General features: G+C 35.8%; 3 protein-coding genes across 8 annotated transcripts in view; all 3 read right to left on the bottom strand.

Annotated features, from left to right (window-relative positions):
- The window catches only part of wnk4b (WNK lysine deficient protein kinase 4b), a 56,313-nt gene extending 50,929 nt beyond the window's left edge, over positions 1–5,384 (bottom strand). For both annotated transcript variants that reach the window (XM_058769945.1, XM_058769946.1), the window contains exon 1: positions 4,397–5,384. In XM_058769945.1, the coding sequence (XP_058625928.1) occupies positions 4,397–5,041 (645 nt within the window). In that variant the 5' untranslated portion in view covers positions 5,042–5,384. The remainder of the gene's footprint in view (positions 1–4,396) is intronic.
- Positions 5,385–9,633: 4,249 nt separating this feature from the next.
- LOC131536181 (cytochrome c oxidase assembly factor 3 homolog, mitochondrial) lies at positions 9,634–10,803 on the bottom strand. Its single transcript, XM_058768929.1, has 2 exons — positions 10,600–10,803; positions 9,634–10,002 (listed from the first exon to the last, which is right to left on the bottom strand). The coding sequence occupies exons 1-2, from the start codon at positions 10,757–10,759 to the stop codon at positions 9,896–9,898; spliced, it is 267 nt and encodes an 88-aa protein (XP_058624912.1). The 5' UTR covers positions 10,760–10,803; the 3' UTR covers positions 9,634–9,895.
- Positions 10,804–11,332: 529 nt separating this feature from the next.
- arhgap27l (Rho GTPase activating protein 27, like) overlaps positions 11,333–18,886 on the bottom strand; it is a 21,310-nt gene continuing 13,756 nt past the window's right edge. For all 5 annotated transcript variants that reach the window (XM_058768924.1, XM_058768925.1, XM_058768928.1 and 2 more), the window contains 10 exons: positions 18,603–18,690; positions 16,066–16,167; positions 15,538–15,636; positions 15,358–15,445; positions 15,144–15,266; positions 14,891–14,989; positions 14,729–14,806; positions 14,133–14,267; positions 12,879–12,984; positions 11,333–12,695 (listed from right to left, as the gene is read on the bottom strand). In XM_058768924.1, the coding sequence (XP_058624907.1) occupies positions 12,482–12,695; positions 12,879–12,984; positions 14,133–14,267; positions 14,729–14,806; positions 14,891–14,989; positions 15,144–15,266; positions 15,358–15,445; positions 15,538–15,636; positions 16,066–16,167; positions 18,603–18,690 (1,132 nt within the window). In that variant the 3' untranslated portion in view covers positions 11,333–12,481. The remainder of the gene's footprint in view (positions 12,696–12,878; positions 12,985–14,132; positions 14,268–14,728; positions 14,807–14,890; positions 14,990–15,143; positions 15,267–15,357; positions 15,446–15,537; positions 15,637–16,065; positions 16,168–18,602; positions 18,691–18,886) is intronic.

Raw genomic sequence — 18,886 nt, 5'->3', positions numbered from 1 at the left:
TTTTACATTTTTATAAATGAAAAGTACAAATAATTTTTAAGAACACATCATATGCAGAAAGAGAGAGAGAGAGAGAGACTTTTTACCCAACATCAGAATATAAGAAACATTTCAAATTCAATTTTAATGTATTCATAAAGCGCTTTTCACAATAAATATTATTCTGAAACAAATTAGCAAAAAAATGGGGTCTTAAACACACATGCACTGAATGAGCAACAGTGAAGCCAAGCTTTGTGTTAAGTTATTCTTATCCTTGATCTCCCCTCACGTCAGCATCATGAAAGGGAGAGAGAGAATTCAGTCAATCCCATTAACTGCCTTAAGTCTCAAAGCAAAGCCTGTGCCATTTTCACAGAGCGTGGAGCCATCCTCAGTGGTCACAAGCCACCGTCACCATGGCAGCTCCCCTCCACCAGATGACCATTTAGCAAGGTAATTAGGCATTGCATTCTGGGTAAAATAAATGTTCTACACTTTCAACAGAATTAGCTCAATGAACACGCCACAGGCAGTAAATGGCACATTCAAAGGTGTGACGAGCAGGCAGAAAAATGAACTGCTGGATAAAGGGTCGCTGAGGAATGGCTTTCTCAGATAAAACTGTGAGGGGTAAACAAGCTCTCTGTGAATGACCGGGGGCCAGCAGTCTGGGAAAGTCACAAAACCACTTTCCTGGCCGTTCACAGGATTAACAAACATCCCTTTCTAACGAGACAGACAACATGTCCTGCGAGTACAAAGAAAGAGTCCAAGTGCTGTAGACAGCGCTGTCAGCAGAACAGTCAACGCCTCCACTAAAGCTACACTTATGTTACAGGCCTTAAAAGGACAGTTCACGCAAAAATGAAAATTCGGTAACGCTTTATATTAACTGCACGCTATGAATCATTAGGTAAGCATTAGTAAATAGTCAATTCATCCTTTATAAAGCATTGTCCCAACATTAATAGTCATTAGTAAGCAGTTTATAAATACAGCTATAAATGACTTGTTCTTGATTTTATAAGCATATCTATATGAGGAGATTTAAGTTGTCTTCCTAACAGAAAAAATAAGCAAACACAACACAGAGGGATACAGAACTCAGAAATATTTATTTCAAGATGCAAAAAATAAAAGAAAAAATGAAACTGCATAACTGTACACTTTTTTTTTATATATATATATATATATATATATGAAATTGCAGAGGTTTATTCTTCATTTTTTATCAAGTGTACAGTTGTAAGTTTCATTTTTTGCATCTAGAAAAAATATTTCTGTGTTTTGTATCTCTCTGTGTTGTGTTTGTTTAACTTTTCTGTTTGGGAGATGAATGAGCCTTTAAATCTGCTTTGTAAATGCTTTATAAGGTATGAATAGTCCTCACTTTAGTTGAGCTCACAAAAATAGATGGCTGGCAACTACTAAGTGTTTTATAAGTACATGACTTAATCATGAATTACAGCAGGGATATGTGTTAATAAAGCATTTATTAACACACTGAGCAACTCATGTGTCTAAATAATAAGATTTATAAATGTACATCTAAATGATCTTATGAACCACTGCCAAGTCCTAAATAACTGGTTTGTAAATAACTTAATAATTTAGAAATGATAAATTGATAATTAATAAAGTATGAAAATACAATTATTAAACATTGCAGCTCAAGAACAAAACATTTATAGCTGTATTTATAAACTGCTTACTAATGCCTATTAATGTTGGAACAATGCTTTATAAAGGATGAATTGACTATTTACTAATGCTTAACTAATGATTCATAGCGTGCAGTTATTATAAAGTGTATAAACGAAAATTCTGTCATCATTTACTCACCCTCCAGTTGTTCGGCTGCAAACATTCTTCAAAATAACTTATTTTGTGTTCAACAGAAGAAAGAAACTAATACAGGTCTGGAACAAGTGCAGGCTGAGTAAATAATTACAGAATTTTCATTTTTGTGTGAATTGTCCCTTGAAGATTTTTATATTTTCCTGAATGCATCAATGAAAAAAGAAAAAAACAGCCGAAAAAGCATTCATCAGTAATTGTGTTGACAGCGGTTTTGTACAAGAAAAGTGCCACTGGCAAAGAATGACGACGATTGTAATGTGCACCTGCACAGTGATGAGTGAAGTCAAAGAAATACATCAACTGAAGTCTATGCTGAGCTCTTTGTATAGCAGTGGTTTTCAACTGGTTTTGTTTCAAAGCCCAAATTTTACATAAAATGATGACCCAACAATGTTTATCGAAAAACAAAATAGTTTAGCATACAAAACAAACAAAAATGTTTTGAAAATCTTAACTTTAAGGGGTACACCGAGATCATTTTAATAGCTATTTGTGTGTATATACATGTTCTATCTTGTCATTCCAAATAAAATAAAAAATGATAATAGTTACATTTTTTTAACATGACTATAATATTAAGTAAAAATATGATAATCATAACTGCAAGTGAACCTGTACTGAAAGTCATCTAGGCTGTGTTTTCTTTCAGAGGCGTAGCTTCGTTCCTTCTTTTCGAGGATGAGAGTATGTCACCCAACCTGTTCATGCTGGCATCTGGCATCAGAGTTTAGACATTCAACCTTTAACATCAACAACAAATGATATGGAAAGCAATTTATCCTCCCTCTAAAAAGCTGATTTAAAGTAATTCTCTATCCTAAATACAATTCATTACATTTTATTATTTGCATTTAGCATTGTTTTCCTTTCTTGTTATCCATGATCCTATCAAATCAGACCAAATGTGACCCTGGAGCTCAAAACCAGGTTTAAGTTGCTGCATGGGGTATATTTGTAGCAATTGCCAATAATACATTGTATAGGTCAAAATTATCGATTTTTCTTTTATGCCAAAAATCATTAGGATATTAAGTAAAGATTATGTTCCATGAAGATATTTAGTAAATTTCCTACCGTAAATATATCAAAACTTAATTTTTGATTAGTAATATGCATTGCTAAGAACTTCAATTGGACAGCTTTAAAGACGATTTTCTCAATATTTAGATTTTTTTTGCACCTTCAGATTCCAGATTTTCAAATAGTTGAATCTTGGCCAAATATCGTCCTATTCTAACAAACATAACACACATCAATGGAAAGCTTATTTATTCAGCTCTCAGATGATGTATAAATCTCAGTTTCAAAAAAATTACACTTATGACTGGTTTTGTGGTCCAGGGACACTAATGAGAAACACTCTATCAGATCTAGGGGGATTTACTGAATTAGCCAAAATCAAAATCATCTGTGCTGCAGATGTGGGCCAATTTCATCTGTATAGTGTGAACATTGCATGTTTTAGCATGCAAGTTTTTACTTGAAATTTGCCTAGTAACCACAGCATGGGACACCTTGCATATTGCACCATAAGGAAGCCCGGGAGAAGGTCCGGTGCCCAATACTCAGGTTACCTGGGACTGTGGACATAATAGCCAACACAGCTTTCAGCACTGGAGAAGAAAGTTCCTAATGCACAGTGAAGAATTCTAGGTTTTGGATTCAATGTACAAAAAAAATATCAGAACATGCACCGAAAATGGAAGATAGATCAGACCATCTACACTTCATTCAATCAAGATCAGTTTTTAAAGTTCAAAATAAATTGTATTTGACAACCCAGTCAAAATTATTAAACTAGAGGAAAGCTCAAACTTACTTAAAAACATAACTGTCTGAGATGACAATACAAATAGGTTAACCCACCTATACTTAACACTAAAACATTCAACATAACCTTGACCTAGCCATTCCTGTCTGAGCATCGCACATTAATCATCCTATTGACACTCCATGTGATGACATCTTGCCTCTTAGGATGAGATAATGATTTTCAGTATAGCCTACTATCAAAACAAAAATGTGACTTTTTTTAAAAAAAATCACTGCCTTGAATAGACTCATGTCACATGCTGATGAAAACCGCCTGACATCAGTGTTACTCTCATTTGCATTAAAGAACAGATGCATCTGATTACTAACAGTGCAAAGAAAACAACGACATTATTCGTCCATTCATCATAGGGCGAGTTTAGATATCAGCTGGTTGCCGTCATTGTTTGACACAAAGCCAATCTAAATGCTATCTAACTTAGTCTTGTTAGTTTAATTACACCCTTTTTCATCACCACGTCCTCAACATCACAAGATTGTGACCATACAGAACCCTTCCTAAAACACTTGCTGATAAATGACACAATGCACATCTATGAACTGCTACATACAGTTGCAGTTAATAAAAGAATTACCGTTTGAACCATTTCACAGTTACCTGACGTCGCTAGGGGCGCCATATGGCAATTTGGGTTCCTCGAACCTTAACCGACTGCATCCAGACATTTACTGACCAAAAAGTTGACCCCCGTTAAAGTAACTGACCTGTACAACTTCTTACCTGTAGTTCACACCAAGCAACCTCCACGGTGGTTTCCGTATCCAAGCCTTTGTAGACTGTCTTAAAGGACCCCCTTCCGATCTCAATGTTGAATTTCAGAAACCTTCCATCAGGTGAAGTCGCCACAGCTTTAGTCTCAACCTCATCCTTATCCTTCTCCTCCTGCTCGCGTTTGCTCTCAAACGGGGCTCTTGACAAAACAGCTTTCTTCTGGGTGCTTTCATCGTCGGAGTCCGAGCTGGCATCAGCCTCCTGCGCGCTGGGCTCCTCGGTGGCCCAGGTATCAGCTGGCCGCGGGTCCGAGTCTTGCGTCTCAGGTGGAGAGCTGGAAACAGGTGACATTGGAGGAGAAGAGTCCGTCTTTTTCTCCTCGTTGGCACCTTCCGATAAAATGTTGTCGGCTGACCACGAAAGAGTTTTTGTCAGAGGTGCGATGCTCCCCTGGGGCTCAATGTCCATGGTGTGGAGTTTGTTAATCCTGTAGGAATTTCTCCTGGAGTTCGCCGAGTGTCTCCTCCGTCTCGGCGGCAGGCGTGCTGGGAAGAACGAGTCCGCGTCAAAACCCGCAGGCAACTTCGGGAAGCCAAGACCTGCCATGTCAACCTCAGCCTGTGACATTGTAGTAGATATCTGTGTAGTTAACATTAGAACTGCAGCGCATAATCTAGTGCATTACATGTCTTTGCGTTCCAGAATTTCTCCATAACAACTATGCGTTTACATTTAGCCCCTCCAAACCATAACAACAGTTCAAGAACGAACTTCTCCAAGAGCGCAATGCAGATTAGCCTATATACCCATATATACATATATAGCCTATAAAAATGAACGCGACTGTAAAATAAATGCGAACGCAAGTTAACGTTCTGTAGAAATATTACGCAGCAACCAACTGTAGGTTAATAATTCGAATATCACGGCGTGGCGTTCTAGCGCGTCCAAGGAGCGCACGCTTTGCCTCGCTTTCCAAGCGCAAGTGTCTAGTACGCTACGCTACTCTACTCTGCTGCTCTGGTTGCTCCTCCCCGTGGAAAAACACCTTAGTAATTAGTCTGTGAGGGACCACAAACAGTCGAGCTGCAATGCCATAAATGCAGTCCCTCACGTCTCAGATAGATTACATCTGTCTATTATGGCAAGCTGATGAAACATTTATTATTTAAAACTTGATTATTGTTAGAATTGATCATTGTTTTAGTAATTTTAATAATGACAAGTATCTTTCGCTTTCACAAGGTTCACTGGAAATTAGTGCTTGTTGCCAAAGTGACTATATCTCTTTAATTGGTAGTACTTATTTAAAATAACAACAACAACAACATTAATAAATTAATAATTTGATACAAGCATCTGAAAGACTGAATGAGACCTGCTTGTTTAGAAAAGGGGAGAAAAAAAGAAGGAAAAGGGAAAAAAAAACTTATTTCTTACCTATCTTTCATTTAAAAACTTCACTGCCTGTGATATAAAAGATTGTTTCCCTCTATTTAAAAACAAAAAACAAAAACACTGGTATCGTAAATCTTCTGCCTGAAGGCAAAAGCTCAATCTCATTATACAGTGGGTGCCTATTATCAGATATACTTGATATGTGCACAGATACAGTTTTGCAATTTATTACCAGTAAGAATGAAAAAGTTACTTGTTGCTATTGGTAAAGTGACTATGAACAAATTAATAAACACTAGTGGATAACTGAATAGAAAATGTACTAGAATATAATGAATAATTTCTAGTGAGCTGAAAATATCAGAATTACTATTAGCTAAAATGAAATCAGAAATAAAAATCCTATAAAAGACTTTAGTTTGAAGGAATAAATGTTGAAACGTCTTGCCACATGCTATTGCTTAAGTTACTTCGGGTTTGTCTGTTGCAAGATCATTACAGAGTCAACAAGTTAAACTCAGTGCAGGGAACCCCAGGTCTTTGAAATCATGAAGCAGTGAATTCAAGAAACGGCTGCTTAATTCAAATCCAAAGTATCAAAACCTCCCCGTTTAAAATTGAATAAACTGAACAGATGGAATTATTTCTCTGCGGTTCCCATGAGATTGATTAGTCAGAATCCTTAATGACATTCATGTTATTAGTCAAGCTTAAAACTGTCATTCTGCACTGAGAATGATTAAATCCTGCTGTATTCCATTAGTTTGAAGCACATGAAAGAATATAACTATTTAAACTAAAATAATTATCTAAGAATCAGTCATCCACTAATCTGAATATCGGGTAGGACATGTCCCCCTCAACGTGGTCAAGACCCCACAATAATGTTACAGTAAGTAGCTAGCACATAACAGAAACTAATAATAACTGATCAGCTGATGAGCAGTATCAGAGTTGCATAAACTTAAGACATAAAAAGTAATTAAATCCTCTTCACAGCATATAAGCTCAGATGTGTGCCACACTTCCATACACATCAGTATCACTCTAGCTGTTTAGTGGAGGACTGTCAATACAACATAGTACATGATAAATGCTTATATTGCGTTCATGTGATTATTAATATTATTCCGTTCACATACAGCATGCCTATATCACATAGCAATCCAAATAAACTGCCTGTTTTTTTCTTTGCTTTGTCTAATAACAATCACTGAAATTTTCCGCACCATGTCATTTATCTGCGGCTATTTTGAGCAGCCTCCGTCTCTCTCGCTGTAAGTGTCTTTGTTATGATGGCTTAGTTTCCTAGCAATGAGCTGATGCCCAATTAAAGGACATGGACTGATTGTGATCGCAGAGAAGCGCGAGGGTCAGCAAGGGTCTAGCCACTCAAGCATAGGTCATCTGTTTCTGACTGTTTGTGTTTCTAATGCTTAAATACTCTTACGTATTAACTTTAAATGGCCATGTATCAGTGGGCCACCGGGGAGGTTTCATCCACAGCATCAGGTGACTTGACAACAGTGTTTGTGTTCATTTTAGACAACAGTGATCATAGGAGCGCTGAACACTCTGGGGAAACAGAACAGGGATAAATTATGTCGTACTTTTTTCATTCTCAGCTTATTACAGGGTTAGTGAATTATCCCTAGTTAAAAATGTGATCTAAAGAAATATCAGAACAAGCACACAAAAGGCTGTAGAGTTATTATCATCATTGAAGGAATATTTCATCCAAAAATTTAAATTTGCTGACAATGCACTCACTTTCAGGCCATCCAAGATATAGATGTGTTTGTTTCTTCATCAAAATAGATTTGGGGAAAATTTAGCATTACATCACTTGCTCACCAATGGATCCTCTGCAGTGAATGGGTGCCGTCAGAATCATCCACGACTCCAGTCCATCAATTAACATTTTTACTTGTGGATGCTTGTGATCATTCTGACGGCACCCATTCACTGCAGAGGATCTATTGGTGAATAAATAATGTAATGCTAAATTTTCCCAAATCTACTCTCATGAAGCAACGGTACATTTTCAGCAAATGCTAATATTTGGGTGATCTATTCTTTTGACTAAAACTAAAATTAAAACTATAACCATTAACAAAAAAAAAAGTTACTTAAATATTAACCGTAATAAAATATGAAACATTTTACCTTATTTTATTTCAGCTAGTTTAATACTAAAATGACTAAAACTGAAATCAGGGAAAAAAAATACACATACAACAAAAACAAATAAAATTACTGTAACTACATTTCAAAATTAAAATGGAAAACATAAAAATAAACAGTAATTCAAAACATATTCTGTATCATTAATAATAAAACAACACTGCTGACAGCTTTGCTTGAAACTTTCTTATGTTGAATGACCGAACATCTTGCAACCATTCTAAAAAAAAAAAGTATGTGTCTAAAAATGATAAGGATGACATGAATGTGGACCAGAATGGAACTATAAACGAGCTTGTATGGAGCAGATATATCCGACCCCTTGAGCGTGATACAGCATGGCTGTGCCTGAGGCTCTGAACAGCCTCACGTGACACAAACTCAAAAGAAGGACTTGTGTGTGTGTGTGTCTACTTATCAGTATGAACATATTGCTGCTCCGTGAGCAGCTGGGCCTCCTGCCTCCACTTCGTTCTAATCACCCCCTCCCCCTTATAAAACTTTTGCCGAATCATATTTCATCTTAAGAAAAGCTTGTTGGATTGAGAGACAACATATATATAATCATGCAACAGAAGTGGGTCATGTGAGAGAGGTCACGATGTTATTCTCATGAAATAGTGATGGCCCTTTGCATTTAAAGGAATATTCTAGGTTCAAAACAAACATTAACACACACACACACAATTCACATGCCCCTTCTTTTCTTTATAATAATATTAATGATAATAATTTTATTATTTATTAATTACTTAATTTATTGCCATGCTACCATCAATAATTATACTCAAAAAATTAATTAATGAAACTTCTGAATATAACTGTTGCATATTTATATATATTCACTTTTTTAATACATGTAAATCATGGTTGACTGTTTGTGTATCATGTAACAATTGGACTATAAATTTATTTAAATTGTTGTTTTGTAGCATTACAGGGTTTGATATTGCATCATCATGGTAATAAAATGTAACTATACACAAAAAGTTAATAAGCATTTTTTTTTTCTAGTTCTTTAAAAAAAAAAATAATAATAATAATAATTACATGCATAATGCATATTGTTTATGTCTTGATAAAATACTATTTAAATAGTAAAAATCATGTTTCTAGATTGGCCCCTATTCATTTTCATTATAAGTGACTCACTGTATCCCAGACTTTTAATTTTCTTTCAAGAAATGGAAGAAAAATTCATAATCAACTTAATCAAAATTATGCCACAACTGATCTTAAAGGTAAGCAACACTTAATATTCCTTTAACATCCCCAGTAAGAATTTTATCATAGCTCTATGGAATAAGGGTTTTGCAGACCTTAGGATCGTTAAATACATTATGTACAATTTTTCATAATGACATGACTAATCTATGACATTTGCTGTGATATTCTCCAGATTTCTCAGAGACTCTGGAAATCAAGCCTTCTATATAACTAGTCAATTTTGTCCCGAGCGACACATGACTGGAAAGGTACAGTGTGTCCTGTAAGCTTATCTAGCTATGCCTGTATACTGTATAAACAAACTAGCTCCTATCACCTCCTACTAAAGCGACACATACTGCCATCTAGTGGAATACAATTATAACAGTTATAATAACAGTTCTGAAATATAACTGGATGAGTCACCTTGGAAACAATAGCCAATAAAACCTATCAAATTCAATATTCATTTGTTTTATTTTTAAGTTACAGCAAGTAACACAAGAAAAGGCATGATTGAGGAATGATTCAAATAAATTAATATATAATGAAATCATTCCTTAGTGAAAAACACAAGTTAACAAGTTCATGAGGGCATTTTGCTTGGTGCCATATAATGTGGCCACCGGAAAATATGTCCAATGATAATGTATCAAGCGATCTACAGTCTCAAACATCAAGACAAATAATGTTAACTGCATCAGTGAGACAGAGGAGCGTCTAAGAGTTGGCCCCTGTCCGAGGGCCTTTCATGACGAAGATCTTTGCCTCATCGTCAATCTCATCCATGATTCTCTCCTGTCTGACTGAGAGGATGGTGTAGCTGACTGATGGAGTGGCGCAGGAGTTAAGGCCATTACGTCACACAGCTAGACATATAATAACTTATTAGTTAGTAATTGGCTTGATTGATTTGTAGTTATTGATAGTTGGTGGGTAGGTATTCTTTCATAAAACTGTAATCATACCATTTTGGTAGAGGCTGAGCAAACATATTTAGGTCTCTATTCACCTGAAAATGTGCTAATAACATTTTACAGAAACACAAAAGTCATGGTGCTTCCATTTATTTTACTATGGTAATACCATGCCTTTTTGTCCCATGGTAATCTTTAATGTATCATGGTACATGACTACGGTAATCATTATTTAACATTAACTTTGATACATCAAGAAAGCATGTCATAATCATCATTGTCCTTTGGTACTCTTACGAAAATTCAAGATTTCAAGATATCCCTGTAAATGTCTAAAATTAAATCAGTGGTTAATACCAGGTAAACACAGTTTTACTGTAGTAACTGGGAGTCGGAAAGCATGAATAGTACCAACATTGACTACATTTAAATGTGCAAAAATCACTTATTAAAATAAATTAAACCAGTTGAGGCTGAACTGTCATGTTATGAAACTATGAAGGATACATAGGCCCAGCACAAAGGCTCCGATGGTCAGGCCCGTGATCAAATTACGGCTTCGCAGTTGTTTTGAGTGCCTCTTCCAGTGCTCCAGGTCCTGCTGTCTTTTAAGAAGCTGTTTCTGAGCAGGTGTAGGTTTGGACGCGTCCTCAGTCTTTCCCTCCATGTTTGTCCCGTGTTCTGTGACGTTAAAACGCTGCACCAATCAAATGATCCAAATGCGGATACGTCAGATAGCTCGAAAACAAACCAGGAGGTGTCGCTGTGTAACTACAGAAATTAAATTAAAACTCATAATGGACTGCTATTTCACTATGGAGGGCCAAACATGACATTCTAAAAATTATTTAATGAAATTGAAATATTTAATAAAATTGAGTTCTGAACTTATACTTCTCATTTGTTTATTTTTTCTCGCTTCTCATACAACACTTACACACTGTATAATTTAGGCTTTTTTTCTTAAATTTACTATAAGACTCATTTTAGGCCATAAAAAGACATAAACATAATCATAGACCGTTTTAATGCATGTTTTTATGTTTTATGAATTTGTCTTAATCACGAATCGCTGACCTTGACCAGTATACTTTAGCATAGTATATTGTAGTGTGATATGTATTTTAAAAAAAACACACTTTTGTCACATATTTTTGAGAAGTCAGACAATCTGGTAAACTGGTGATTGAAAGCTGGAAATTATTTCAAGGAACAATAAACAAAGACAGGAACCGAAGAGTCAAAATGAAGGCACCATATTTATTTATAATTTCTCATATTGCATTGATCTATAGTCCAGTGATAGTATCTTTTCTCCATTTTAAATTGATGTACACACTTTTTATCTGACATAATGACTGTATATATGCAAGGTTATAATACTAAAAACATTTTTTTTATTATATATATTTCCTAGATTTCTGAAATTACCAGTGTAAAAACTATGCACATATTTGCATAACATTAAATATGGTCTATCTGTTTTATTTACAGAATATTTATCTCTGTAATAAAATGAAATTGCCAATTATTTCTTAACCATATTTTTATATAAACAACATTTTTTAAATATGTACAGCTTTAGCCTACATCCACAGAGTTCGTTTTAAACAAGCAGTGCACATCCATATTTTACTTAACTGCAAAACCTTCTATTGTTCATTATATTCATTTTCATACTTCTGTACAATGTACTGTCAGCATTTTATAACAATATTTCATCTTAGAGACTAAAGACAGTGAAAAATAGTCATGCAGTTGATTAATAAAACACTTTTTTTTCCCCTCAGTCTCCTGAACAATAAGGTTTAACCAGTAGTGCACAATATTGGTGACTACGCACACATTAAGTCCAGGTGTCATCAACATCTTTGTTCAGAGAAAAATTACCAATCAACCAAATATTCATACCTTTGTTGAGTATCTTTACTTGTTAACAACATTTGCACTGGAAATTCAAAAGAAAAAGCTGTTTGGCTAACTGAAAAATGTTGTTGTTCCATAGGAACAGTTTTTGGTGAGTAGTAATAATATACAATGTATTATTCAGTAACATGTACAAGGATGTGCACTGTATGTGTAATACCTTAAAAGCAATTGTTGTAAGTTATTTATTATTAAGGACTCCACAACTGTCTCATCTCAAACATAACATTTTGACAAATTACATTTTCTTTCTTTATAAGATCTGTTTGATCATTTCAGCAGATGATCCCTTTGGCTTTTTGTTCTCTTGATTTCAGCAGTACCAAAAACACAGATTGCATGAAAGAACAAGGCACTTTCGAGGTGCAGATCCTCTCGATGTTTTACAATGCACTTATTTGTTGTGATATTTTGGCTTTGATTGACTGGGACAGCCAATATACAATCAGTAGACAGAAAACAGTCAGTAACTTTGTTCATTTGGGAATATGAGAAGATGGTGCTCATTTGGTTTGAAGAGCTCATTGAACTCGTTAAGAACGAGCTCCACGATTTGGTTCTGGAAGACCATGTGCATGGTGATGTTGGACTCCTCCTGTGGTCTCAGCAACGTTGGACCGAACACGATGGCCATACTTTGGACAGACATGCGGTTCAGCTCGCCATGCTCAATCACTCTGTAGGACAGATACTAGTCAGAACTGCTTTTCAGTAAATAGACTGAGGATGCATTTAGTACTTCTACAGATTTTCTTGAATGATCTGATCACCGTTAATACCGAAGACAACTGGAAGTAACAAAATAAAACAAAGACTTTCATTGACAATAAATTGAAACTGAATGAAAAATAGCTCCATACTTGCGAAGATGTCTGAAGAGAACCTCCATGGTGTCATGGTTGGGCAAAGGCAGGTTTCTCACAAGATCTCGAATATATGACACTTTCAGGCTGTAGTCACTCATTTCTAGAAAACAAATGCAATTCTTGAGCCCTTAAACATGCATGAATAAGGTTTTGGTCTCGGAAATTAAACATAGCGTATTGTTTTTGTAGATACTCCCTACAGTTTCCATAATAATCAAATAGAGTCAAGTGGAATCATGAATCATTCATTTCGGAGTGCATGACACATTGCATCATTTAAAAAAGAATCATGACCAAATCAAATTGCTGTCAAAGTAAATATACATCAATAGTTCTCATGTAAAAAATATATTACTTTTAATATCTATCTCTTTATGAAATAAAAGCTTTTTATGTATGTATGCATGTATGTATATTATATATATATATATATATATAAAAATCAAGGGACAGTTCACCCAAAAATGAAAATGTTGTCATCATTTACTCACTCTCAAGTTGTTCCAAACCTGTATGAGTTTCTTTCTTATATTAAACGCATAAGAAAATAATTTGAAGAATGTTAGTAAACAAAGTTTCAATGCTGGTAGCCATTGAAAAAAAAAAAAAAAAAGGAAATGAAAATGAAAATGAAAATGATTAAATGGAAATCAATGGCTACTAGCAACTGTTTGGTTACCAACATTCTTCAAAATATCTTCATGTGTGTTCAACAGAAGAAAGAAACTCATACAGGTTTGGGTCCCACTTTATATTAGGTGGCCTTAACTACTATGTACTTACATCAAAAATAAGTACAATGTACTTATTGTGTTCATATTGTATTGCAAAACACTTTTGCTGCTATTGAGGTGGGATATGGGTAAGGTTAGGGACAGGTTTGGTGGTATGGGTAGGTTTAAGGGTGGGTTAAGGTGTAAGGGATGGGTCAACAGTGTAATTATAAATGTAATTACAGAAATTAATTACAGATGTAACTACATATAGGTATTTTTAAAAATATAAGTACAATGTAAGAACATGTATGTACACAATAAGTGCATTGTATCAAATTATTAATTTAAATGTAAGTACATAGTACTTAAGGCCACCTAATATAAAGTGGGACCCAGGTTTGGAGTGAGAAAATAATGACAACATTTTCATTTTTGGGTGAACTAAAAAATAAAAAAAAAAGCAATGAATTAAAAACAACAAAACAAAAAAAAACATTGATTTTGTTCTCTAAAATAGGACAGTAACACTCACGAATGGCAGCGATGAACCTATCAAAAAAGCTGAAGGGAAAAAGAGGCTCAGGAAGTTCACGCAGGAAAAGCTTCAAAGCTCCTGCGATCACATGAATCTCTTCCCACTGCCCATCCTCCAGATCCAGATCCTCTTCTACAGAAAGAAAGGAACATACAGTTTTATATAGTCAATAAAACAGTACTGTTTTTCCACCACTGCTATAATAAATTTAAAAAATAAATTCTGAAAACTTAACTTTTTAAGGAGATTCCACATGATTTTGTGATTTTACAGCAGCAACCATTTATAGTAATATTATTTGTATTACATTTATAGCTATTTACGATAAAAACAACTAGAAACACACTTTTACAGCATTGTAAGAGAAACTATATAAGCTCTTTCAATTAGACCTCTAAAGTTCTAAAAATTCCTCCTCATCAATTAACATTCCGAATGAAATCCTTAACTGCAATAATTAAGGTGTTTTTGCTGATTGTTACCATGGTAAATGTGTTTATTTCCAGCATTCTATAAACACTGATCAACTATACAGTTCAAGGGTTGAAAACACAGTTAATGTAATTGTGAGGATGTGTCTAGCTCTTGTTTACCATGATCAGCTTTATATCGCAGCTTCTGGATGACAGCCAGGTTCCCGCTCACTCTGTAGATTCCATCTATCTTCAGACCTGCACCAGGTAAACAGAATCTGACACTTTAGATAACTTTTCTCACTAATGAACTCGTAAACAGACACCAAAACGAACGCTTACCCCTTTTCTCAACAGATCTGATGCATTTTTCCATAAACTTGGGCACGGTTGTGTTTTCCCGATGACAGAGGGTGTCTAGGTGGCAGCCAAACACATTCTCTGTAAACAAAGAGAAGCTGAAAGTCAAAATGATTTACTGTGAACACAAGTCCACGAGACTTTGAAAGTGAGTCTTCAATATTTATGTACTGCACTTTAAATCACAGCGACATTAATTAAGCTCATGCTGAAAGTGGCAAAAGTCGATACTAACCTTTAATGTAGCCCTTCTCTTTGACTGACTGCAGGGTGGGCCGCCGCTGGAGGAACTTGCGCAGCTTGGTGCGAACACGGCCCTGTTCTATGTCTATGCTACTCGAAGAACTCAGTCTTGTTGCTGCAAGAAGAATATTTAAAAATGCAAAGACGCTGAATTAAATCATTAGTAACAGCAATGTGCTTGATGTGCATCTGAATCAGTTACTGACATTCACTCTTCCTCTCTTTATCTGCAGGCAATGGAGGTTTTTCTGGGATATCTTCTGCTTCGTCCTCTGAGTAATGGGCATGGTCCTGCTGTGAAAGATCACAACATATTTTCAACATCATTTTAAGAGCAAACATGATGGGATTTTGTGTTTTCCTGTTACACTGTTTGTGGCACTCACCAGCAGTCTGATGGTGTCCAGAATGATCTTGTGCCAGTCGTGTATGATGCTGTCTGTGTCATACTGTATCAGATACTCAGAGCCGTGACGTGTCTTGAGCTGCTCAGCGACATGGACAGTATTACAAGCTTTATTAGTCAATAAACATGGACTGATATACGCGGACAAGAAAAGAGGGCAGAAGCCAACAATTACTGGTATCAATCCATGTCAACGTAATGAATATTAAAATATTTGTGCATAAGATAGCATACTTCTCAGCTTCACCACTCCCTTAACTACAACACATGTTACTAATAGTGCAAGAGTTCTGGCAACATTTGTGTTTCATTGCCAAAACAAAGGTCACCAGTCACACTTGCCAATGACTAAACCGATCACAATGGAACATATTTGAATTCAGAAAACAAATTCAGTCTTAATTCGAGGAAAAGCAACGTAATAAATTTCACAGGATGCAGTCCTTTGTTTATTTATTTTGCATAAGCTATAGGAACAGGAAAGACTGTACTGAGTCACAGTGCTCACCTCTAGAACATTCTTCTTGCTTGACTTTTCTTTAGACGCCCATGATAAAGTCGCTCCTTTCAGTTCCACTGTGTACTCTGGGACGATCTGAGTGCTCTTGGTCTGCAGGAGTCAACCAAAGGCAATCAGTTTATTTATTTTTAAAAAAAATTTCCTTTTTTCAGGGAACAGTAATATAAAACAAAAAGCAGCTGTACAAATTTAAAACCCACCCCACCCCCCGGTAGAAAAAAAATAAAAAAAATAAAAATAAAATAAAAATATTTTTTTACAAAGATTTTAGAAAAGATGACAACATTAAAATCTGAATGCCATGAATTTACAGTTTTCACATTAGATCCATTTATACGAGAAGTTGAGAGTTCCATCGAGATAATGTCCAACAAATACACAGTCCAGGTTTGTCTGATTCCAACGGTTCACTAGCAATTTTTTGCTGCTGTGAGAGCAGCTAACAGTAAACATCTTTGTTGTACGGACAAGGTGAAGTCCCAAAAGTGATTCATGAAAAAATGGCGCGGAGTCAAACATATCTCAGTACCCAACAAATATGATAGGTCCTGTGAGAGCTGAGTCCAAAAAGGTGAGAGAGAGAAAAAAAAAAAAAAAGCAAAAACGTGCCTAAAACTCATTGGGAACAGAGATTACACTTAGGAGAAGATGACAGATTCATATTAAAATGTTTCATTGGAGTCAAGTAAACCCTTTGCAGCAATTTCCAATGAATAATTTGGCGATTAGGGTTTTTAGAAGACAATTTAAACATACCCCATACCTGATCCGAAAATAAAACTTGCACATCCTCATTAAGATCCTTAGCCCAAACAGTTGTAATATATAAAGGTTTGTATGAATGCTCAAGAAGAAAGAGATAGATGACTGAAGCAGAGGGGGGAGATTCCTCAGAAGAAAGGATTCGTTCGCGCAAAGGGCGCAAAGGCACCCCATACGCCCGTAGGGCCGATCTAATGCGCAAATACACAAAGAAGGAGGTGCCTGGCAGATTATATTGAGTTTTGAGATTCTGGAAGGATTTTAAACCACTATCATCATAGATATCTCCCAGAATGTTTACTTTATTATGAGTCCATCGCGGACAACGAAATGGAGTACTGCCTGACAAAAGGTTTTTATTGTGGAAAATAGGCGAATGTCTATGCCATATTGTAACTAGTTGTGAACGTCTTTCAACATCCCTCCATGTGAAGTGGAGGTGAGTTACAATGGGACCAAACCGAGATTTACACTGCCTAAGCGGAACCCCCGAAAAAACAAGATGCTTCTATTTATACGGGTAAACAATCGATTCCTCAATTACTCTCCAAGACACAGAAGCGTCAGGATCAAACCAAACTGATAAAGGGCGGAGGGAAAAGGCTTGAGCATACAGTCTAAAATTAGGGAAAGAAAGACCTCCATGTAATCTACATCGTTGTAAGGTAGTCAGTTTAATGCGAGGACGTTTCCCATCCCATATATACCATGAAACACATGCATCTAGTTTGTTCCAGTAGCCAATCGGTGGAGCGAGAGGAATCATGGAAGAAAAGAAATTAATACGTGGGAGAACATTCATTTTAATCACCGATATATGAGCCTGAATAGAAGTAGGAAGACGAGACCAATTTTCCAAATCTGAGGATACTTTGGCTGGAATACTATTATAGTTTTTTGAGATGATTTCCTGCAGGGAAGGAAAAACATCTACCCCCAATTACTTAAAGTTTTGAACCAATGGGATAGATATAGAAAGGGACATGGAATCAATTTTAGAATTGAGGGGAAGTAAACATGACTTACTCCAATTAATTTTAAACCCAGAGAGAGATCCAAAATGGTCAAATAAATTCAACACATGAGGAACAGAATGTGACGGCTTCTCCAAAAACAATAATAAGATATCATCAGCAAACAAAGAAATATGATGATGAGTATTCCATATATTAATGGGAGAAATAGTTTCAGATTGTCAGACCGCTTGAGCAAAGGGTTCCTAAGGGATAGGGCAAATAACAGAGGAGATAGCGGGCAACCCTGACGAGTACCTCGATGTGTAAAGAATGGGTTAGAGCGAACAGCACCTGTCAGGCAATCAGTTTATTTGAAATGTGTTCTCTTTAGTAGACAATGGACAGGTGCTGCACTCTTAAAAATAAAGGTGTTTAAAAGGTTCTTCACAGCGATGCCATAGAAGAACCATTATTGGTTCCACAAAGAACCATTCAGTCAAAGGTTCTTTAAAGAACCATCTCTTTCTTACCTTTTTATAATCTGAACAACCTTCTTTCGCCACAAAGAACCTTTTGTGAAACAGAAAGGTTCTTCAGATGTTAAATGTTCTTTATGAAACCATTTAGACAAAAAGGTTCTTCTATGGCATCGTAAAACACCTTTATTTTTAAAAGTGTACTGTATGTGATTTCTCAAAATCCATGTTGTACCAGACAAACTAGGGGTGCTGATAACCAATAAACAGTATATATCCAATATCGACTTATATGATAAATTTTTTTTTTCTTTAAGTCTAATAAACTTACAGACATCCCAGCAGGTGTAAATTTAGGGTCTTTGTGAAAAGTGAGTATGCCATCATGGAGAACAGTCCACGACTGCGCCCAGTTCTTCCTGCAAAGACAGCAGCAGCCATTTCAGAGCAGAGACACGTGTTAAAACACTTTACAGATCAATTTCTGACTGATCTTACTCTATTCTCAGCATCTGAGCAATATATAAAAGGGAATCTTTATATAACCTACCATTAGCTAAAAGTGCAAGTTTCCCAGACCGGGGTTTTCAAGGTAACTGCAGTTGTGAGTTGATT

Source organism: Onychostoma macrolepis, chromosome 03 (assembly GCF_012432095.1).
Source record: "Onychostoma macrolepis isolate SWU-2019 chromosome 03, ASM1243209v1, whole genome shotgun sequence".
NCBI lineage: Eukaryota > Metazoa > Chordata > Actinopteri > Cypriniformes > Cyprinidae > Onychostoma > Onychostoma macrolepis.
Note: the sequence above shows the minus strand (reverse complement) of the source record. Positions and strands in the feature narration are given on the sequence as shown.